At 43.4% G+C, this 23,855-nt stretch overlaps 2 protein-coding genes across 4 annotated transcripts in view; both read right to left on the reverse strand.

Moving 5' to 3' along the window:
• Positions 1-1,061: 1,061 nt before the first annotated feature.
• tox4b (TOX high mobility group box family member 4 b) lies at positions 1,062-18,732 on the reverse strand. 3 transcript variants are annotated; one of them, XM_072670424.1, is made up of 9 exons: positions 18,642-18,732; positions 11,640-11,744; positions 9,530-9,805; positions 8,572-8,832; positions 6,866-7,192; positions 6,631-6,711; positions 5,881-6,528; positions 4,935-5,089; positions 1,062-3,541 (listed from the first exon to the last, which is right to left on the reverse strand). In XM_072670424.1, exons 1-9 carry the CDS (start codon positions 18,645-18,647, stop codon positions 3,484-3,486), a joined length of 1,917 nt encoding a protein of 638 aa, XP_072526525.1. In that variant the 5' UTR covers positions 18,648-18,732; the 3' UTR covers positions 1,062-3,483. The 3 variants fall into 3 exon arrangements, with proteins under 3 accessions (XP_072526525.1, XP_072526524.1, XP_072526523.1); XM_072670423.1 differs by lacking the exon at positions 18,642-18,732 and adding an exon at positions 12,287-12,980 and having other exon boundaries at positions 11,676-11,744; XM_072670422.1 differs by lacking the exon at positions 18,642-18,732 and adding an exon at positions 12,287-12,980.
• Positions 18,733-20,472: 1,740 nt separating this feature from the next.
• Positions 20,473-23,855, reverse strand: part of LOC140547108 (solute carrier family 12 member 6-like) — a 28,972-nt gene continuing 25,589 nt past the window's right edge. The window contains exons 24-25 of the mRNA XM_072670653.1: positions 23,692-23,825; positions 20,473-22,957 (exon numbers count right to left, since the gene is read on the reverse strand). Coding sequence (XP_072526754.1) covers positions 22,866-22,957; positions 23,692-23,825 — 226 coding nt within the window. The 3' untranslated portion in view covers positions 20,473-22,865. The remainder of the gene's footprint in view (positions 22,958-23,691; positions 23,826-23,855) is intronic.

Raw genomic sequence — 23,855 nt, forward strand, 5'->3', positions numbered from 1 at the left:
TTAGCTTGCACACTACTCTGACCAGGATGTTGCAGAGGCTGCGACCACAAGGGGCACTGCAACACAGTCCTGATGGGCAGCATGTGGTCTGTGTTGTGTCTGCAGAACTGACTAAATCGACCCACAGGCCTCTTCAGTGTGGGCTGGATGCAATCATACTGAAATATCTTAAGGGGCAGAACCACGTTTCTACTGTTTTAAGACGATGTGCCACTGAAATTAACATAAAGATAAAACTCTGCTCATATTTCAGCTGTGATTATTAATGAGATTTGTGGACACCACTTCTAATGAAGGCATTCAGCTACTGTAAGCGGCACCCATTGCTGACACAGATGTGCAAATGCACACATACAGCTTGTCTAGTCCCTGTAGAGAAGAAGTACTGCCAATAGAATAAACAAGAACCAGGCGTGGGCTAGAGGGGTATAAAGCCCCCCAGCATTGAGGAGCTGTGGAAGAGCTGTGTTCTCTGGAATGATGCTGGAGGAGCTCCATCCAGTACTTTTAGAAGGGATGAGTTGAGGATAATGAGGCGGTTAGAGCGCCGGGCTGTTGATAACAAGGTTGTGGGTTCGATTCCCGGGCTCGGCAAGCTGCCACTGTTGGGCCCTTGAGCAAGGCCCTTTACCCTCTCTGCTCCCCGGGCGCTGGAGTTGCCCACCACTCTGGGTGTGTGTGTACTCACTGCCCCTAATGCACTAGTGTGTGTGTGAACTACCACAGATGGGTTAAATGCAGAGGACACATTTCGCTTTACAAAGTACAGTGACAAATATGTGCACCTTTACCTTTATTGATCATCATCCAGCATCCTGACCTCACTAATACGCTTGTCAATGAATGCAATCAAATCCTCACAGCAATGCTCCTCCTCCAAAATCTATTAGAAAGTCTACTTCTCTGGACAGTAGAGACAGTTACTCCAACAGAAGCAACACTGATTTCAAAAGAAGCAATGAATGAGCAGGTGTCCCAATACTTTTGTCACACACACGTGATCTCATACTGCCTTATTTCACTTGTGGGAAATCTCCACAAAAATAAAAAGCACACACAGGTGAGTTGTCCTTGATGTTTATTAAACACAAAAATGTCCATTTGATTGTTGTACCCCACTAAAAGAGAAGGTTTGTAACAGAACATGATGTAGAAACTGTGCGATTCTGGTCTCCAACAATACTGTTCACGATCTCCAGCCGGGCAAAACACTGGTCTTGTTCATGTCGCAATACAGCTTATTTAAAAACTCCATACGGTGTCATTTTAAAAATAATCTTGATTTGTGGATATTCTTCTTCCTTTAGAGAAGATGTGGCTGCTGTGACTGAAGTGTTGCCTCGTCTTTGCACAGCGGTTCTCCACAGGAAGCAAAGCTCAGATGTCTACAGGTCTTGAAATGCGGTGCAGAAAAGAATTAAGCTGTACATAATGTCAACACAACTGATCCACTAGTCTAGCAGTGAGGTGGAGGATTTACTGAGGAGGAGTTTCCCTTTACAACGGTTATCTGGTAGCTTAAAAAGTGGTTTCACGCTCAGTCACTCACCTTTATCAGGTTCTAGCTTTTTTTTCCTCCATAAACTCTGTCCTGCATAATCAAAGATGTTTACAGCACATTTTACACACACACAAAAAAAAAAATCACCTGAAATGAGTTTTCACTTTAAAAAGGGCCCTACACTTCCCCTCTCGAACCTCAGCCCTCCTCGGTACGCTACTCCTGTTCGACACAGGGAGAACCTTCTATAACGCTTATCAGCAAACTGTACAGCCTGTTCTTCTTTAAAGGAGCAGATCAGTGAAGAACCAGAGTACCAGCACTGATCTCTGACCTCAGATCCAGTCCATCAGACGAGACGTGTTTGGTATCTGGCGCTGTCACCAGTTTACTCATCTCTGTAGACACACCCCCAAACCCGTTCCTCTCTCAGAGCTCCTCCAGATCTTCATCAGCTGGTAGATGGAGGAGGTTTAGGAGACGGTGGGACTGACTTTAGTCTATAAACCCAAACAGAACCAGAACCACAGAGCTGAGGAACGCTGGAGGAACCGGACCCACCTTCACCTCAGCACAGTGTGTGGTACCACTCCGCCCACTGTGCTCCGGTCTGAGAGAGGAGCAGCTCTACAGAGCGGGACGTGATGAGGAGGAGGATGTAGATCCGGTTCAGCCTGAAGGTCTATTCAGTGTGTATTCAGCTGTATTATTGAAACATGAAATTTTTTTGTGTTTGTGATTTTAAGATATATTTGAGGTAAATAAATGAAGAACTTGGGGGCGTGTTTACAGAGATGAGACCGCTGACTGCAAGATCCATTTTGTTTTGTCCCAGAGCGGATCCAAGAACCTTAATCTTGAGTAACGGTCGATACTCGTCTGATCTATGTTATTGTTTGTATAAATAATGCAGTCACAGTTTAGGTAAGAGAAGCTGCTCAAACACAGAAATCACCATTTTTATATTTCTCCCGCTGGAGAAGCAGAGCATTTCCACCATAGATTAGGATCTATCCAGCCATCAATCGAAGATGTGGAGGTATTGTCAGCAGCAGCAAACAAACATCTGGAGAAAAAGCTCTAGAACCACAGATGTTCCACTATAAAATACCAGATGGAGCTCTGCTTGAACACAGCGGTAAAAACAAAGGATTGGAACTGGCTCAGGCTTAAAATAGAGCCTACCCCATCCATATCTATTACAATAAGCTTGGATCAGATCAGGACAGCTACTAAAGCTGCACATATCAGATACCAAACATGTCACGAGCTGCATCTGTGGTCAGAGATCAAGCATGTTTATCTGATTTTTAGCCGAACTGCTCCTTTAATAAGACTTAATAAGACAGCCCTTAAGGCTATTTCCCCAAAACTGCAGGTCAGGGATATTCCTCCTCCAACACTACAACTAGAAGCACTTTTCGCAATTGATGATCAGGGAGGAACCTGAAGTGATAAATTGAGGAATAACTAGCCACCAATAAATTATGTTATATACTTATGTTACATTACATTACAGTTTTATTTTGTACCCTTCAAAAAACCCCGTTACCCAATTTCCAAAATGTTCAAGGCGTTATTTTCTTTAATCCAAGAAATTCATAAACTTTTGAAGACTTTTGAAGACTTTAAGGACCATGGCTTCTCTTAAACTGCCTGAAAACACAGCAGTCAGTCCTCATTTGTAGGGCGTTAAGGGATAGAACAACCAAGCAGCTGCTCAGCAGGCTAACCAACAATTAGATTTCATGTACTGACAGCCATTGAGCTCAGGCGCTCAGGCTTGGTCAAACTATCCCTTTAAAAGGTGTCGCGCTCAAAGCCGTCAGTTTAGGAACAAAGGCTGGAGCTGATTTAACGAGCATTGCTGAAAGCAGGTGGGGAGGACTGTACCAACCATATCATCTATATACATGCATCCCATACACTCTCACTCTCTCCAACTCCATCCCAGCCCATCTGTAGTGTGTGTGCAGCCCATTCTAGGTAACAGTGGTGGAGTTCTGTCCTCTGATCACACACCAGGCCATGAACACGTCCCTGTGGGAAGAAGGACAATACAAGAAACACTGCTCAGTCAATGTGGCAAAGACACAGCAAAGATCAACACTCAGCTAATGAGATGACTGCAGGTTTCCTGAAGGTGATGCAAATACTAGAGGTACCATCAATACTAGAAGAGCCGCTGAGGAACCTGCTGATTCTGTTCTCACAACAGCACTTGAACTTTCCTACCCCTCAACCCTCTCGATTACTTAATGTGTAATGAAGTGTTGAGTCTAGTACATTTTCATATGGTTCTCCACCAAAAAGTGAAGAGATAAGAACAGCTGCTCAACATCAGTGTATAACACTGAGTGTAATTTGGACTGTTATGGTCAGACATTACGACATGACTAGGTCTGGGTGATATGATGATGTGATCAGATTGACAAGTCACCTGATTACACTTTAAAAGACAACAATCATCATGTTGGGAGAGAACCGGCAAAACCAAAAACATCCTGCAATATCCCATAATGTCTATGATGTGATGTCTGAGAATTTTCTACATTTTCCATACCGTAAGCGACCTGATGGTTCAGATTAGGGATGCACCGATCTGATATCAGGATCGGGTATCGGTCCCAATATTAACAGAATTAGCTGGATTGGGTATCGGATAATTAGGCCGATCCATGGAACTGATCCTTTCACTTGACCAAGTTACTTATTTATTCTCAGGTTCTGCTGATAGATTTTATTTTGAATGTACTGTTCACGCTAAATATTTACAAATAAGAACGATTACTGTTTGTGTGTTTGACAAAGTGAAGCTACTTATTTTCAGTTTGTTTTGACTGATACATTTTTTAAATTTTAATATATTTTAAGAAATCTGATTTTTTTTATTTTGAATTTGAATGCTCTGTCCTATTGTTTATTTTAGAAATAGTAATGTAGTACATTTATATCCATGTTAATTTGTCATAATTTTGTTTAACAAAGTGAGTAAAGTAATGTTCAAGTCAAACCTGATGACTTGAGTCTTTCGCACATGGCGAGGTATATGGTTTATTAATTTTTTTTAACATTTCCCCAGCAGGGGCCGCTATCAGCACATAAGCAGTTTTAAACAGGGACCAGCCATCCATCCACTGCAAGAGGTCCCAACTCTCTATAACATTAACTTGTGATATGATTAAAGATATTTATTAAATTAGCTATTTCTAAAAAGCCTGTAGGTTAGGGTTAGTAAAAGCTGAAACTGATCCTGTATTCGATCATCATCAATAATCCAATTCTTTTAAAAAACAGACAACATTGTGCTCATGATTTTTAGGACAAGCCCGAGGCCTAGACGAGACCTAATGCATATTAATGTATATACCACATAAACACGAGCACTCTGAGAGCATGGTGGTGGTGGGTGAGGGTGGGTGCGTGCTCGTACTTGCAGTGCGTGGCCACACACTCGTTGCTGCAGTATTCCCTGTCCCAGTCTTTGCTCTCTATTGGTGGGTTATTGCAGCCTGCTCGTACACACACTGCGGGACCTGCAGGGGGAGCCACTTCAGGCACCGGAGAACCGTTCAGCTCCACCTCCATCTGAGAGAGAGACAGAAAATGACAGTGATTACTAGGAACATGCACTTCCTGAAGAAACTGCAGCGTGACCGTGCAGCTTAAGCAATTTCTAGGTGGTTGCTAGGGTATCTTAGGTCGTTACTATGCTCTTGCAATATTGTTTGATCGGTTGTTTCAAAGCAGTTGCTATGGCGTTCTATGTGGTTGTTATGCTGTAGCACAAACCTCTTCAGTTTAAGTCAAACTGTTGACCAATCAGCCATAACATTAACACAACCTGAGCAATAGGTGGGAGCTTGGGTGCCCATGACTCTGTCGCCGGTTCACCGGTTGCCCTTCTTTGGAGCACTTTTGGTAGGTACTGACCACTGCATACGGGGAACACCCCACAAGACCTGCTTGCTGTTGTTCTGGAGAGGTTCTAAATCAGTCATCATCTAGAACATCACAGTTTGGTTCTTGTGTCTCAGATTCTTACGCTTGTCCATTTTTCCTGCTTCATCACCACAGATGGAGCCACTGAACCCAGATCATCAGTGTTCTCCACAGTCAGTGGTGTTAATGTTATGGTTGATGATGTATTTGTCTAATATCATTTATTTTACTCCAATCTTGGAGACGCTGAGTGCATTAGTGTTATTATCAATAATGATTATTTTAATAATAATTTATTTATCTTAATAAAAACTGCACTGTTGTAATATCGTGCAGCTCTACCAGCTGTGGACCAACGCCTGCTTGGTCTACCGAATTCACGTGGTAGCAGATACGTCACGACGCACAAGCCGAGGTAACAGAACCCCCAACCTTACCCCTTCCTCTCCTTCTGCTGTCACTATTGCAGCGGGCTGCGCCACCTCCACTGCCACTGCGGGGGAGGCAGAGACCGGCGGCACCTCCGCTGTCGTCACAATGATCGGCGTGGCCACGTCCGTCTGCACAGGGGCGGGGACTATCTTAATCTGAAGAGGTGGAGGCGGCGCCGTGGCAATAGTGGCGGTAATCTGTCCGGCTCCGCCACCGCCACGAGGTTTGGCCTGGAGAGGGGGCGGAGCGGGGGAATGTACCATCTGCTGAAGACGTGGGGGTGGAGGGGTGTTCTGCATCTGCTGGAGGGGTGGAGGCTGGCGGGCCGAAGAGGCCGCCGTTACTGCGGACTGGAGCTGCTGCTTGTGGATGATGATCTTTGTGACGGTGGGTGGAGTCGGAGCGGGGCTCGAGGTGGCAGCGCTGACAGGGGGTTTGTGGGCTCCTGTGCGGGAGCGTGTGGTGACCTGTGGCAGGTCGATGATGATGTTGGACGTGCAGATGTTGGTGATGGTGTTGTTGTCAGGGGCGTGCACCGGTATCCGCGAGGAACGGGCTGGCGGCTGTACAGGTGGCGGAGGTTCGGGTGTGGCCACAGCAGCGGGGGGTGCGGCTGGGGGAGAAGGGGGTGTGTCTAGCACCTCAATGGTGGGCTGTGAAGAGGGGAAAATGAATAAATAAATAAAAAGATAACAACAACAACAACAACGGTAATGCAAACCCAAATACAATCAAATTGGCTGATTTCCTGATACCTGAGAAAGCTGATTGGCTCTGTAAGCTGCCAGTGCTTTAAGGTACTCCTTCTTCGCAGCTTCAGTCTTCCTCTTGTAAACCTGAGGCAGGAAAACATGTGAGGTGATATTAGATGTAATTAATTAATTAATTAGTTTAACCTGGACCCATGTTAATTAGCTCCTATGGATCAGCACTGACTATCCCAACCGATCTCTGGCGCGTGTACTGGTGTATCCGGGTTTACTCCTGTACCTGTTTCTGTTCCTCTCCCAGACTGTCCCACATCGAGGCTACGATCTTCGACACCTCACCAAACGTGGCGTTGGGGTTCTGACCCTTGATGGCGGCCTGCGTGTCTCGGAAGAACAAGGCGTAGGCTGACACCGGCTTCTGGGGCTCATTGGGGTCCTTTTTCTTCTTGCCCTTCTTGGCCCCACCCCCTCCACCAGCCACTCCCCGCCGTGCCAGTGTGGGAGGAGTCACAGCGACAGAGGTGGCAGGCTGCTCAGCTAGGGAAGGGGAGAGAGAGATGACGCCAGGAGAGACGGACAGAGAGACAGGGGAGTCCACCAGTACGCTCTTCTGGGCCAAAAGGGGACGAGCAAGGGGAGGCAGGAAGAGAGGGCGGGTGGAGGGGAGGGTGGAGGAGAGACAAGATTAGTTTCTATACCATTTCAGATACACCACCACATTCTCTCTGAGCTTTCTGAGCAGCCTCCTCTGGACCTCTCTGTAAAAGCTGAACAGAGGCAGCGTTCCAATAAACACAGTCTGCTCTCCTCCTCACTCCAACTACACCTCTCCACTGTGCTGCGCCCCTTCTTCTACGCTTACTGCACTTACCGTCGCACTTCTACACTTTGCTCACTCACTCACTCACTAGTGCACTAACCGTCGCACTTTTACACCTCGCTCACTCACTAGTGCACTAACCGGCACACTTTTACACCTCGCTCACTCACTAGTGCACTAACCGGCACACTTTTACACCTCGCTCACTCACTAGTGCACTAACCGGCACACTTTTACACCTCGCTCGCTCACTAGTGCACTTACCGTCGTACTTCTACACTTTGCTCACTCACTCACTCACTAGTGCACTAACCGTCGCACTTTTACACCTCGCTCACTCACTAGTGCACTAACCGGCACACTTTTACACCTCGCTCACTCACTAGTGCACTAACCGGCACACTTTTACACCTCGCTCGCTCACTAGTGCACTTACCGTCGTACTTCTACACTTTGCTCACTCACTCACTCACTAGTGCACTCATCAGCGCACTTTTATGCCTCGCCCGCTCACTAGTACACTAACCGGCACTTTTTTACACCTCGCTTGCTCACTAGTACACTAACCGGCACTTTTTTACACCTCGCTTGCTCACTAGTACACTAACCGGCACTTTTTTACACCTCGCTTGCTCACTAGTGCACTAACCGTCGCACTTTTACACCTCGCTCACTCACTAGTGCACCAACCAGCGCACGTTTACGCCTCGCTCGCTCACTAGCGCACTAATCGGCACACTTCTACACTTTGCTCGCTCACTCACTCACTCACTCACTAGTGCACTAATCAGCGCACTTTTATGCTTTGCTCGCTCACTAGTTCACTAACTGGCGCATTTCTACACCTCGCTTGCTCACTAGTGCACTAATCAGCGTACCTCTATGCCTCGCTTACTCACTCACTAGTGCACTAACCGGCGCACTTCTAATCGAGGGCACTACTATACACATTATGTGAATTGGGGTTTTTGGAAAATGTTCGACATCAACAAACCTCACAAAAAAAAAACAGTCCTTAATATTAAATATCATCATTAAATATTGCTGACAATTTGTTTCCATAGCAACTTCCTCACACTTCACGTGTTAAACATTTGTCCTTTGAGGACTCGTGCTCCTTCACCTGCATATTCAAAGCGCATCAATAAACGAACGCAGAGACTCACTCTTCTGAAGTCGTCCATATCGTCGTCCTGAAGCGAGTCGGCGGGGGATCCGGTGGCCGACAGCGGCTGATCAGGAGACTGTGAGCGGGCCAGAATTGCCCCACCCCCTAGACTGAGACCAAGCTGAGCGCTGAGCTCCGACTGGTCAATGGTCGTCAGCTGGTTGTGTCCCAGCAGCCCGTGGTTCATGTCCGTAAGGGGAACATCTATGGTCATGGGGGAGGAGCTGCTGAACTGAGAGCCAATAGGATGCCCGAGATCCTGGAGCACGACACACACAAACACAACAATTTCAGATGTGCTAAAGCGTCAGAGGTGTAGAGGTTCTTAGAAGAACATTAGTAGTATTTGACCATATTCAGGATCAAAGTGGTGTAAAATTAGTTATTTGGTGCAATTTTTTTTATGTATATATTTGCACCAAATAATATTTTTTCTATACTATAAAAAAAAAAAAAAAAAAAAAAAGATTTGTGAAAACAAATCAGATCCTTTATTTTAACCCTTTAAACCCTGGCCTGTATGTAGGTCCATACTTCACCAAAAAACAAAACATTTACTGTAGCTATTACATCATTTACATTACTGAATCCTTTCTAGCCGACAGCAAATTTAAATTAAATTGGACACTGCATCGTTTACTGTAGATACTAAATAATGTGTACATGTTAATGAATCTACTTACTGTAGATTCTGACTCATTTATACTGGATACTAAAACTTATTTATATATCAATATTTAAAAGATATTGATATATATAAAATCTAAGGGTTAACACTAAAAAAGCTGAGGGTTCTGGGGGTTAAATATGTAAGTTCTTGTCAAAGCCTTTAAAATCTGACCTATTAAACCTATGAATTAGACCTATGAAGAACTGGATGAATAATAATGCAGGTAATGTGAGCGGGATCTTAAAGTAATATAAACACAACCCTATCCCACCACAAATGCTCTTACCATGCCCAGAGTAGACCCCAGCATGGGACCCCCTCCCTGCTGGCTCATCAGGCTAAGGTGTTCCAAGGCCTGCGAGGGAGGGTTCACAAAGGTCGAAGCGAAAGATGGGTCATCTCCCTCGACGACGGCGTTGCCAGGAACACTAGAGGACGGGCCGCCATCGCCCAGCTCCCCAAAGTGCGACACCACATCGGAGACGCTGAGGGCGGGGTCAGGGTCCAGCGATATGGGCGGGATCTCGAACTCCTCATCGCCCAGACTGGGAGTGTGGAAGGTCTGCAGGAGAAAGAGGACTCACTGTGAGCTTCTGTCGCATCGTGGTCCAGCAGCAGCCAGGAATCACCGGCTAGACTTCAGGGCCAGTCCGGCTCATTGACTACTAACACTTATGTGGTTAGAGAGGAGCTTATCATGGTCGCTGTTCGTACGCAGCGATGATGAGATATACGAGTGCAAACACACAACTTTTCAACTCAACAATTAACAAAATAGACAAAAATCAAACTCCAAATGTGGCCAATAATTAGGGAAGGTTAGCAGCCTCTGAGTGGCACCTGTGATCATGTTCAACACTAGCTTTCCTTTGCTGGAACCTGCATGACTATTTCTCAGCAAACTTCCGTTTAACTGTTAAAAGGGGAATTCTGCTAATTTGTCACATTCTCTGCATAATCGATCAGTCTACTGATTTAAAAAGGTAAGAGTCACTGAGAGGGGGGTTTGGTGCGAAACACTGACATTTACATTAACGGCATTTATCTCAGGAGGTTGGCCAATGTAGTGTTACGAGTCTTGCCCAAGGACTCTTATTGGTCATCGTCACCCAGACCAGCAACCAGCCCTGTCTCCCACAGGGTGGTGGTGTGAGAACTTTAGGAAATGCTCGGTGGAGAACAGAACCTAAAATCTAAAGCGTTTCATTAATGCTTTCATAGGAAACGGTTATGAGCTACAAGCAAGGTGCTGTAAGGCACAATAGTAGCTGCTAGAGCTGGGCAATATGCTGATATTCTATCGTATCATGATACATTTTATCTTCATGATACACAATATACTTCTCTAGACATATTGAGAATATGGTCAGTGCTTAAAGAACACTGATCAGCTGCAGGGTTCATTACTAATAGTGTGATTAGACTGTTACTGTGTTCAGAACAGGAGAGGATCTGATAGAAGCTTAGAAGTATCTGATACTGATGTGTTTAGTCTGTGATTTCTTGTATCGTGATAAATATCGTGTTTCTTGAAAATGTCGTTAAATATCGTGATATAGTATTTTTACCATACCACTTTCACCATACTTTTTTTTGTTTTTTAATGCAACACAATATTTATCCAGAATTCTGATATTATGACAAAACATGGTCATAATATACATATATTATTTTTATTCAGTGTGCTGAGGAAAGTCCGGTATTCAGTACTAATTCTGACCTGTACTGAAACAAGCAGTCAGTTCAGTGTTGTTTAAGTACTGATGAGATTATGATCATTATATAATAGAAAGTCTGAATATTGCCCCCCTCTAGATTCAATAACATCAAAACACTGTGATTTCACAATGTAAACGTGTGCATGGTGCAGAACAGGTAATCTATAAGCTACATCTAACGCAAAACATGCAACTACCAGCACCAGCATGGATACAGCCCTCATCCTTTCCCTTCACCCATGTATAAACCACTGAGAGAGTAGAGCTGGGCAACATGGCGATATTTTATCGAATTGTGAATTGTGTTATATCGAATTTGATTTATTTTTCTAAGCATATGGAGAAAGTTGTTAGTGCTTAATAAAATGTTCCTAATCTGCGATTAACACATTATCATGATAACTATGGCCTAGTCTCTGAATATGGTGAATTGTGAATCCTATTCCACTACTGTACCATAAACAGCAATCCAGATAAAACTCAGAATCCGAATCTGTACGTTTCTCTACAGCGAAGCACAACTTCACACCAAACCCCGACTCTGAATGACTTTGTTTACGTCTTCACAGCTGACATATGGCTACATTTTGACAAATCAGCTGAATTCCCCTTTAAAACTCTGCATTTCTTCATTTCAACCTAAAGGACGACAACACAAACATGGACAGAAAGAAGCACCTGGATCTGAAGGGAGTATGTGGAGGGGAGAGCTACCTCGGAGGAGGATAGGAAAGGATGGCCCTCTCCACTGATGGCCAAGTAGTTGTCGTTTCCTCCTGGGAACTGGACACAGAACACAGAACCCAACATTAGAGGCAGTAAAGGAACAGTGTACTAGGAAAACTAACCATTACCCCACAGCTGATTGATTGATTAATTGATTAATTGATTAATTGATTGATTGATTGATTGATCGATCGATCGGTCACCACATGTTAGACGACCTTCGTTTGCTTCTTTACAGTTTCTGGAGTTCGTGGGATCCTAATGAAAGTCCATGTCAAACCCAAACTCTTTTGGGTTACATAGACGTCTATTATATAAGCGCCACAGTTTAGCAGCGAAACTACAGAAGCAAAGCCCGGACGGATCCGAGTTCTGGCTGATTGATTATTCGTGGTGTGAGGAGAGATAGGCAGGAATTAGATTTTTCAGTGAACTACTCCTTTAATACTACAGACCTACAGTTACACAGCCCTATACAGCGGTTCTCAGGCCGGGCCGGGCCGGGCCGGGCCAAGCCCACGAACTCCAGCAGAGAACCTGGTGTCAATGAGAACATAGGAACACACCACTTTTAGATGTAAAACCCATCAAGTGTTCACCTTCTGAACCGTGTCAAATCCGTTAAAAGCCTGAGGGTCCAGAAACTCTGGGTCTCCAGGCTGGCCGGTTCCGTCCGTCAGATCAGAGTAAAAATTCAGATCCATTTCGAGCCCAATCTCGGCTCCACGCGCTAAAACAGAACCGAATCTCAACAAATCGAGGCTAATCTAGATTACTGTAGCAGTGTGAGGGGCAGTCGTCGTCCCGCTGGGTGGGTTCACAGCCCCCCAGGACTAGCTAGCTCTCCCTGCCGGAGCGCCCTCCTCAGCCTGCGGCTCGGTCCAGCATGCCCGCCTGGCGCGCACTGCGGTACCGAGGGGCTAACAGGCTACCGAACCTCACCCTAGACAGCACCGGGGTTTCTATGAGACCCCGAACACGAACCCGCGTCTGTAACCCGGGAGGGGAGGCAGGGGGTCGCGCTGGCCGGCCGGCTGGCTAGTTAGCTAGATAGCTCCAGTAGCTCGCGGACAGGCGGCGGCGGCGTGTCCGTAACCTCGCCGTTATGAATGACAGACACATGGGGCACAACACCACCAACGCTCCGCTACTAGCAATTACTCCACAGTTCTGCATCAAACAGCGCACGAATTACTAATAAACCACATATAAAAGATATCTAAAATAAATAAAGAGGGAAAGGGGGTGATCGGTCACATCGCGAACGGGGTTTTCTTTACGTTGCTGAGCACTGGCGGGGTCCGACTCCTGAATCGATTCCCAGATTCTTTCCCAATGATTCACGAGTGACAACAGATTATATATTATTCAAAGTTAATAACTCTAAAAATGACACAAAAATGTCACAAATATGCTATGTAATTTGGTTTGTTTTGATGACTATATTGAATTAATCACGGGATGAACTGAATTATTAGTTTTATGATTCCTCTTCACATATCATAGTAAAATATGTCCTAGGCGATTCTATTGGTCGAGAAACATAAAGATGTAAACTGGATAAATGGAGATACTTTTTGTGCGAGACATTATAAACCATTAATCGTCTTTTAGATACAATAATTAACAATACTGACTTAAATGCATCCCATAAGATCAGCTTTAAAAAGTTTAAAAGTCATGTAAAAAGCTATAATAAACATTAAACATAAGAAATGACAATTTAGAATGACCTAAACTTAGATTTGATCCACGTATTAATATATATATACACACTATAAACACCACAGGGTAGCTACTGATTTTCATTTCGCTTAAAATATAAAAAAAAATCAATGAATCGCTGAACAGAACCGTTGGTTCGTTGAAACGGATCATTCGGCAGAATCGGTTCAGTGAGCTGACTCAAACGTCCCATCGCTACTGTGCTCGTGCGTCACAGGTGACTCAATCGAGTCCCGAGTTATGGATCTGGATTTTGGGATTTTGAACGTGGGGGGTTGACCGGGTGCGTTTCCACGACTTTTATGTCTCTGAATAAAACGATACCAACATCCGAGAGAGTGTTTTATCATGTGTATAGACATAAAACTAAATAATGAAATAAAATAAACTAAATGGAGTCAGTATCAGTGTTCTCACAGCACCCCGCTCCCAGTGGTCCAGTCCTGAGGTACTGGAACGTGGAGAACAGATACACGGATTATCTATAGAGCCACTAAATCTAGAACATGGGACCTAGAACACGCAGAACTGGTCAATGTGGTAATGCTTATGGTCTATAGATCTCTTCACCACGAGGCGAATAAGTTGAGCCGGAGTGAACACCATGATTGTGAACATACGGGTCTCGTTCCAATGCTGTATGTACCCTCCCCTCCCCTCCCCTTCCCTCCCCTCCCCTCGCCAAGGGCAGGAGAGGAGTGTGCGTTCAATTGGAACACAGCCGAGGTTAGCAACAGCGTGCTAATCTAACTGGATATCAAAGTTTTGAACCTATAAACATCTGATAGTGAATCTGGATGGAGTCAGAATCATCCAATCAGAATTCAGAACAGTAATGATGCGGATTAGAACCTGTATATGAACTGAAGCTGAATTTAGGGTTTGGAGAAGACAAGCTAATATAAACTCTGAAGCTGAATTTCACTATTTGCAATGTTTAATCAAATAATTGCAATTTAATTTACATAAATTCCTATTAATTCATATTTTAGATTCACTTAAATAAAAAAACGTCCAAGAAAAGGCAACATCCGAGCCAAAATACGTCTAAACGCACCAAACCCAGAAGGAACCCAGGTTCTTCTGCTCCGCTTCACACTAAAGACACGTTTCTGAAGCTGCTCAACACAGCGTTCAGAAAGTTGCTGAACATCACATTTTTCGCCAAATGTTCCACGTGACGTCTGTTCACATCTGATCAGTCTGTTGCCCTCGGGGAAACGCTTAAGACCCCTGAAGGCTAACGCAGAGAGAATGAGGAGGAGCTTCTTTCCACAGGCCATCCGTGCCCTGAATGGGGACAGGGACTAGGACACTATATTAAAATATCTACATACACAAACTGGACCCTCACTCACTACAATACACAACTATGGCTCACATACACTCACATACAGATGAATATGTACATATGTATACATACATACATACATACATACATATACATATACATACATACACATACATATATATATATATATACACACACACACACACACACGCACTATTCCATCTGTATATTTTTTTTGCTTCTTATATTTCTATATTTTTAACTTAAATTTCACTTAAATGTAACTTTTATTTTATTTATTTAAACTTTTTTTGCACTTTTGCACATTATTTCATTAAGTTAAGGTTTAGTTTAAATTTAGATCTTATTAAATAGCTTTGATGTGGGCAGACTGTCAAAAAAGTTATACTGTGTATTACTATGTATGTGACAAATAAAATTTGATTTGATTTTTAATCAGTCAGTGTGAACACAAAGTGAAGCAGAACTCAAATATATAACCACATCATTTTCTGCTTCAGTCCAAACCAAAAAAACGAAACTGCGACGGTATAAAAACACACTGATCCGTTTAAAGCCACAGAGTTTATAAACTGGTTCTGACGAGTCTGAACACGCTTAATTAGCTTAATCTGAATCTAAATGTGAATTAAGAGAAAACTGATGCTTTTCAGAAACTGGATTTTAGACGTTGGGTCGAACATCGCCAGCCGTGAAGCTCAGCTTCAGATGTTCTCTCTCTTCTGCAAACCTTAAAATTCAGCTTCAATTCAGTTTCAGTTTCAGATGCTGATACAGATGCAAATTATTCACATTTAAAATAGTGTTGCACTGATTCAGATACGGTCACTTACACACAGGATCAGTAACAGAGAGAACCGATACCATGAACTTTACTGACGTCCTACATTATATATCTTTTTTTTAACTGTTTGTATATTTTGTTGTGAAACCGAACGTTGAATCAGCCAGTGAAATCCAGTCCTAACCAGCTCTCCTCATTAAACAGACTGTAATGGAGCTTTCAGCTCTTTCTGTCTGCATGTGGAGTTTCTCGGTTGACTTTCAGCAGCTGGTTTAAAGAAACACTGAAGTTTAGAGGCTTTTTACAGAGTCGAGAAGCTGAATGTGAAATCGCTGCACTTTCTGTTTCTACACTGGGGTTTTCTCTCGGCTCTGAAATGTGAATTTAAACACTGATTAAAAGCTGTTTGGTGAAGCTGAGCCAGATTCTGCTTCCCTACCTGCACGTGTTTCTGCACTGTGGCCATTGTTATTATTTCAGCTCTGAGACTTTTCTACTGTGCAGCTCCTCACCCAGTTAACGCTGCTCTCTCAAGAGCATCAGATCTTCTTTAGGATCAGATATAAAAGAGTACAACCTGTAAAGAGTGGAGCTCTAGAAATATCAGGATTTACAGCCGTCTGTCCAGGATCACAGTCAGAGCTGCTATCGGTCTCGGGACTCGGTATCTGGTATCGGTGCTGTCCTACTTAAATACACGTCACTAATAAACTTTTACATTTACTGCATTTATCAGAAGCTCTTCTCCAGAGCCACTTACAGAAGTGCTTTGCTGTTTACTGAAGAAGAACCTCAGCTAGTTTAAATAGAGTAAAATTCAGATCCTCTAATCTTAGACTCTACTAAACACACGTCAGTAAGGTGACCTGTGTTTAAACATTACTAAACATTACTTATTATCAAAGCTAGCAGACTAATGAATCTGGATCAGCGCCACATTACAGACGTATACAACCAAAAGAGCAGCAAATCTAATGTGGTTTATAAAGCAGTTTACTGGACTGGTGTATACAATGAACTTCGCTTATAAAGCCCATGAAGGCCATCAGGGATTATTCCAAGAGGAAATGTAGCGAGGCCAAGTGGCCTAGTGAACAAGTGTACAAGTGTGCCTTACGAAAAGTTCCCTTCTACCAGCCGACCTTCACTAGTGTATCTCTGGATTAGCCTACACAGATCTCACATCCTTATGAAAGCAAAGCCGACAGCTTCAGTCCGGAGACCTTTATTAAAACCTGGATACCGTGTTTACCTGTAATGGAGGTGGCGGTTTTCACGCTCAGCGTTACGGGGTGGTTTCTTCATTGTTGCAGAGCATTACTGAGGCTCCGGTACTGGGTTTTACTGTACTGTAGGTGGTACTGTACACCTTCTAAAGAGAGCTCAACATAGTACCCAAACAGGTGCCAGTGTCTGTCTCATAACAATAGCTGAAGCCTTTTGGGGGCTGCGTACAATCATTTTCAAACACCATCTACAAAAGATTTCTTTTTTAACCAGGCTGAGAAGCAACAGTCTTAATTTTTACATGGGAATATTGCTGTTGCCTTGTTTTTAAGAGCGCTCGAGTCAAGGAAAGCCTTTCCAGCACTTTACTCTTTATGTACCTCTCAGAAAGGTTCTTCACCCACGCGTTAGTAAAGACAAAGGTTCTACACAGAACCGAGATTTCAATGCTTGAGTGGTTCTTTGCCTGGACAACCTCCTGCAGACAGATCTATATCTACAGTATTCTATATATCTCTAAAAACACAGCTGGGAGAACCGTACAGCAGTGTGAGGACTGGGCGACGGGGGATTTTAAGTCATGTCATTTAAGTCGTGTCTAAAATATCGTTATCGTTAGATTGTCGAGAAAATACACGACACCAGCGTCATATTTAATAGTGAGAAATCTGGACTGGTCAATAAAATATACTAAAAATATACATGACTAATAGATACATTACAAATTTAATGGCTTACTCTACTCTAGTTGGTAGGATCTACATCTATTATAGACGTCTATTATATAAGCGCCACAGTTTAGCAGCGAAACAAAGAAACAAAGCTTGGTCAGATACTCAGAAGTTGTGGCTGATTGATTATTCTTATGTTAATTTAATTATTGCTCTCTTTTGCCGAGAGAACAGCGGTAACGCGTAAACCCCTCCTCTATGGTCTTCGTGTTGTTTTCGAGGAAAGATCAGGCTGAGCTTTTGAGGGTGAAATATGACGTAAATATGAATATCGTACAGCGATGATGAAAGTCTAGGAGGAGGAGGAGGAGGAGCTTGCGGAAGGTAAGCGTTACATTATTGGTTGATATCAGTGTCTCCGCCCTCCGGGGCATTATGATGTCATCAGGCGAGGTTTCTGACGTTTGCTATGTTTCGAGTTCTCCTCGATGGAGGATTACAGTGGATTTAGACGAGGGGATTTCCCTGAACCTCACTCCCCTGTTGGACAGACCTCAGATCTGTCTCTAAATTCTCTACTAAGATTAAATGATCTGATTAATCTGATCAATTACAGCATTTAAGCTACATCAGTTTTCACAACCATAACATCACAGGTGATCAGACTCCAGTCTTACACCATCATAATGCCACCAGCAGAAGAATAAGAGCAGAAAATCAGAGGTTTAGGCAGTTTTAACTGAGCAGGAACAGGAGGGTCAGAAACTACCACGTCTTTGTGTGATTAGCTCCACTTTCCTCAGCTAGCCCGGGGAGCTAACCCGCTAGCTATCATCACCAACTTCTCCCCCACAGGACTGGCAGGCTGTCCAACCCGGGGTCATCAGCTCCGTGAGGTAAAGCCGGGCCGGAGCCGGGCTGAGGGTGTGGGTGAGGAGTTGTGAGGTTCGGGTTTAAGGTGGACAGAAGTGTGGAGAGGATGGAGAGGCGCAGAGAGCCGTTCATTAGCCACCCGCTAGCTGCTATGGCTAACGCTGCTAGCGAAGGAGCTAGCTGGCTACAAAGGAGGAAGTTCGGGCGGTGTGTGGGGTGGGCGAAGTGGACTGTCTACAAACTTCCAGTAAAATCATAATAAAGAAAAAGGGCTGGAAAAGTGGGAACTACCGGGAAGGGTTGTGGAAGAGTCAACCAACACGGATGAAGTATTTACACAAACTCCCAGCGGCTCTTCTTACCTCCATACTCGCCCTGAACTCGGCACGGTTCTGTTCTGTGACTCCGATCAAAGCGATTCTCACAGGAAACAAAAAAAAACACACACACACACACTTACACACACACACACTTACACACACTCACTCACTCCCTCACTCCCTCACTCACTCCCTCAACATGGCACCGGCTAGGGTGCTTCACGGAGGAAATGACGAACCAGCGAAACAACAGTGGACAGAAAACTATGGCCTCTATGGTCACTTTGCTAAACTCAGCTGAAGCCCAGGACCAGACTAAACTCGGTCTAATGACCATATGAACGCAGCCCGGCTCAGTCCGGCTTTAACGCAGGTCCGAGAAGCGTCCCATGGAGCCAGGGTGCGCCCTAATATACGCACTTGTGCACTAGCTGACTAGGTAGTATGTAGCCTTCGGCCCGCCATTGCTAGTGTGCTCAAAACAGCGAAGAAAAAAAGAGGATGAACTTTTAATGAAAGTCAGTGTCAAATTATTTATTCCAAGACAAGATATACCCTTTCTAATTTCTACGTTTTGTTAATGTTATTTTATTTTTGTATTATTATGTTTAAAAAAAAAAAAATATTTGATATAATTTATAATTATATTACTAGTATTATTATTTCCCCTTTTTTATTGTTATGTTTGTTTGTGTTCTTCTTTCTTTGTTTTGCAGTTTTTATTGTTTTTATTTGACTTCAAATAAAATTTATTTGTATAGATTTTTATAACTGGTGTTGTCACAATGCAGCTTTACAGAATCAATAATTAGTAAAAGACAAGAAATTAACGACATAAGAAGACCCCCAGTGAGCAGCTAAAGACCACCATGCAGGAGAACCTCCCTCAGAGCTGGAGGAAGAAACCTTGGGAGGAACCGAGACTCACAAGGGGGACCCGACCCATCTTCCTCTGATCAGAACTATTGATAAATTATTAATAAAAGTCACTGAACCACAGATACTGTTCTTATTATTACATAATATTTATTATTATTATTATTATTAGTAGTAGTAGTTGTATTATTTTTATTATTATTATTACTACTACTACTACATTAAAACCACTGCCGGCTGAAGGATCTGGGTCCAGTATCTCCTGTCTGTTGAGGGGTGGATCTACAGATCAGTCAGTGAGTGGACAGTCAGATCTTGAAGATGATGAAGGTGATGAAGGTGATGAAGCAGGAAAAATAGACAAGCGTAGGAGTCTGAGACACTTTAACAAGAACCAGACTGTGATGTTCTAGATAATGACTGGGTCAGAACATCTTCAGAACATCAGCAGGTCTTGTGGGGTGTTTTTGTTATGCAGTGGTCAGTACCTACCAAAAGCGCTCAACCAGTAAACCAGTGAACCAGTGACAGGGTCATGGGGCTCATGGAGGCCCCACCTCACAGCTTACGAGGGCACAGGGGAACCTATCTAATATTAGGCAGGTGGTTATGGCTGATCAGTGTTGTTTCCATCCTGCTGTGTGATCTTGCTTATGTACAAGTCTTCAGCCTTTTTTAGTCTTTTAACTTCCTGTGAAGCGCTTTGAAAATAAAAGTTCTTTATAATAAATACATGTCAATTATTGCTATTATTCTTAATTAAGAGAGCATAAATACTATTATTATTATTATTATTAATAATAATATGACCTGGTCAGTAGTGAACAGGTTCTCTAACTGAGGAAGCCAGGGTCAGAGTGCAGGGTCAGCCCCCCAGAGCAGAGGGCTAAAGGCCTTCCTCAGGGACCCAATAGCAGCAGCTTAGTGGACATGGCCACTGAACCCACAACCCTGTGAACACGCTGTCCACTTCAAATGAACAAACCTGACACTTCAGTTCTGTCCAAAACGGCTTTATTTCCAGTTTGCTGGGAGAGTTCAGAGTTTTCCTCTCTTTTAAAATATGAACGTAATAAAAAATAAAAACAGAACCCAGGTCTTCTTCATCAACGCACAAGCAAAGATCTGTGAGAGAGGGTGAACATCCACCCCTGCACTTAAAAAAATCCATATACACACACACACACACACACACACACTCTCTCTCTCTCTCTTTCACACACACACACACACTCTCTCTCTCTCTCTCTCTCTCTCTCTCTCTCACACACACACACAAAAGAGCAGAGACCACAAGTACAATCATTTAGGAGGGCAGAATTACAGTGCGGAGGCTGACAGCATGAAGTGGTCGCTTAAAATCAGAACAGAAAAGCACAAACTGCAGTCGGGTTCTTAAAGGAACACTCCAGCGGTTCTCAACCCGATCTCCAGCTGCTGCGTCTGCTGCGCTCACAAAAGAACAGACGGCCTGCTGAGACTCACGGCTACTCACATACAACAGAACAGACAGCTGAAGCCCCTCCTCTCGGTTCTACACTCTTAAATATAAGGGTTCCTTAATGGTTCTTTAGTAAAGCCAATGGTTCTAAATAGAGGCAGGACACCTCTTTCAATGCTGTCGATGTTTAAATGGTTCTCTGTCTGGTTCTTGGTGGAAAATGTTTTTTAAAATGGTTCTATAAAGAACCGTTTAAAAATGTTCGGTGGTGTTTACGCTCTAGGCAGAAAAAGGGTGAACCCTGAAAAGGGTTCCTTAACCCCCTTTTTGGTGCTATGCAGAACCATCCACAAAAGGTTTTTGTCCACTAATGTGAAGAACCTTCTAACCCACCAAAGAACCATTTAAGCATCCAAATGGTTCTTCAAGTTATCACAGTTTCTAGCTTAGAACATTTGCCTGTACTTAAGAATCGGAGAAGAACCCTTATTTTAAGAGGAGATGAGTCACAGAAACCCTTTTTCGGTACTATCCATTTTTTTCAAGGGTTCTTCAACGGTTCTTCTTTGGAAAAGAACCATAAGATCTCTTTTGATGCTTAAACGGTTCTTTGCATCGATGGAAAACCATTTTAAAAAGGGTTCTAGTATCGGGAACCATTTTAAGAGTCACAAAAGGCTTTTTCTCACCAATGTGAAGAACCCACTAATCAGGCCAAGAACCATTCAAGCATCCAAATGGTTCTTCAGGATGCAGAACTATTGCCTTTACTAAGAAAGATTTCTAGAACCCTCGTTTTAACTTTACAAGCCAAAGAAACCCCTTACTAGTACTGTCCTCTTTTGAAAAAGGTTCTATGGTTCTTGGGTAAAGGCAATGGTTCCTTATGGACCAATGGGATGTTTAAATACTCCAGTGTCTGGATGAAGAGTTCGTCACACTGGTGGAAACCTGGTAGGTTCTTAAGAAAATGGGTCGATACTAACAATTTAGTCATTCCCAGTTCCCCCACTATCTAGAACACTCCCTACCTCACGATGCTACCAGCGCTGGGAGGGTGAAGGCTAGCATGGTCTTCCTCCGAGATCTGATACTGATATGATTCTGATATTATCGTGTGTCTGTAGAGATTAATATGGGGGAAACAATACTGGGGCATTCCTTTAACGAACATCCACGGAACCCTATCTCTCAGTGTTCCACACGTTCCCCAAACATGCAAGCATGCTGTCAGCCTGGACGGGTGTAATCAGAACGACACTAAGATGGCATGCTGAAAATATTGGTCTAGCAGAGTGGAGATATGTGCAACAGCGCCTGCTTCAGTATTGCTACGAAACTGTGTCCTTTCTTTCGCAGAACCAGGTTCCTCAGAAACCGAACGACACAGAACCATCATTCAGTCCTCAACTCGTCATTCATCAATGGCTAGCCGTAACAATAACACACACACACACATTCGAGGTCCAGCATCAACCAGAACAAACCCTGAGTCAGTCCATGGAACACACTCACTGTCCCACTGTGTGATCAATACGTGTGCGTGTGTGTGTGTGTGTATGGTTTCCGATCAATTGATCCGTCACGGCGCTTCATGCTTCCACAGCTTTTACCTCCATGACACACTCTCTCTCTCACACACACACACACACACACACACACACACACACACTCACACACTCACACACTCACACGGTGCAGTCGTTAGTAAAACTGTGAATACTCGCAGGTGGGTGTGTCGGTGAACACAGGCTGATGTACAAATAAGCTGGCGGTGGGAGGGGCTTGATGGAGTAGGCGGAGCTTTTCCAGATACAGCCAATAATGAATCATCCAATTGTATGCAACCAACCCCCAAACCCCACCCCTAAAGTCACGCTTCCCTTTGGATATCCTCTTCCGTGCTATTGGCTGCCGCCGTACAGCCGCTTCTGCGTTCGCGCTGGCCATCAGGAATAGATGGTGATGACCTCACTGCCTCCACCCCTGACCAACAGGACGCGCTCCAGGCCTTCTGTTAGAACCTCCAGAAATTCCATGTCTGCATTTCAGTCAAGGGGAACCATAAAATCTGCACAGAACGTCCAGATGAACCTGTGTCTACTCTGAAGAACCTAAAATATAAAACATATTCTGGTTTGTGTAACACTTTTTTATTTACTAAATAATTTCATATATTTTGTTTATAGTTTGAATGACTTTAGTATTAATCTACAGTGCCGAAAATGTAAAGTGTCCAAACTTTTGACTAGTACTGTGTATCAAAATAAAGTGCCTTTTAGAACATCTACTGTTAGAATTAGTATATACTCTATACCTTACAGTACTGGTGTGTAGTACACGATTGGGATGCAGCCATACTCTACATTTCCAGATTTTTCAGAACGCAATGTCTACTTAAACCTTTATAATAATATATTATATAATATATATGATATATATAATAATATAATATAAATATATGTAAATAATAGTTTTGTCCTTCGAGTTTTGTTACTTCTGTTATTTATATTGTGTATATATTGGTAATTTATTTACGTTTTGCATCTGAGTGCATCTTGCTATCCTTTTTCTGCTGTGGCACTGTGAACTTCCCCACTGTGAGACTAATAAAGGACTATATTATCTTATCTCAATAAAGAATGTAAAATAATTGCAAATATAGTTTTTTACTATTCATATAATTACATAACTGTGCAATTATTTAACTGCATAATTAGATTTAAACAGTGTAAAAACAACAGCAAAGCTCTGAAGCTCTGAGAGAAAGGATACAGTTTTCATCTCCGTCGGGGTTCTTCGGTGGTCCCGGCATGTTGAGCAAGACCAGCCGAGCATCATGGGATTTGTTTACGATAACCTCATTGAGTTTGACCGCTGTGTGCATGCGCCTCACATTGGAATGGTCCCTGCAGGAGCATAAAATATACACACCATCA

Source organism: Salminus brasiliensis, chromosome 24 (assembly GCF_030463535.1).
Source record: "Salminus brasiliensis chromosome 24, fSalBra1.hap2, whole genome shotgun sequence".
Lineage (NCBI taxonomy): Eukaryota > Metazoa > Chordata > Actinopteri > Characiformes > Bryconidae > Salminus > Salminus brasiliensis.

Bases quoted from the DNA above. Each gene is read 5' to 3' on its own strand.
- tox4b (XM_072670422.1), bottom strand. From the start codon at position 12,391: ATGGATCTGAATTTTTACTCTGATCTGACGGACGGAACCGGCCAGCCT. The intron at 6,529-6,630 runs GTATCAGGAAAT...CCCTCTTCACAG, and splicing joins GAGCCAATCAGCTTTCTCAG to CCCACCATTGAGGTGCTAGA. The intron at 3,542-4,934 runs GTACGAGCACGC...TTCTTCCCACAG, and splicing joins TGTGTGGCCACGCACTGCAA to GGACGTGTTCATGGCCTGGT.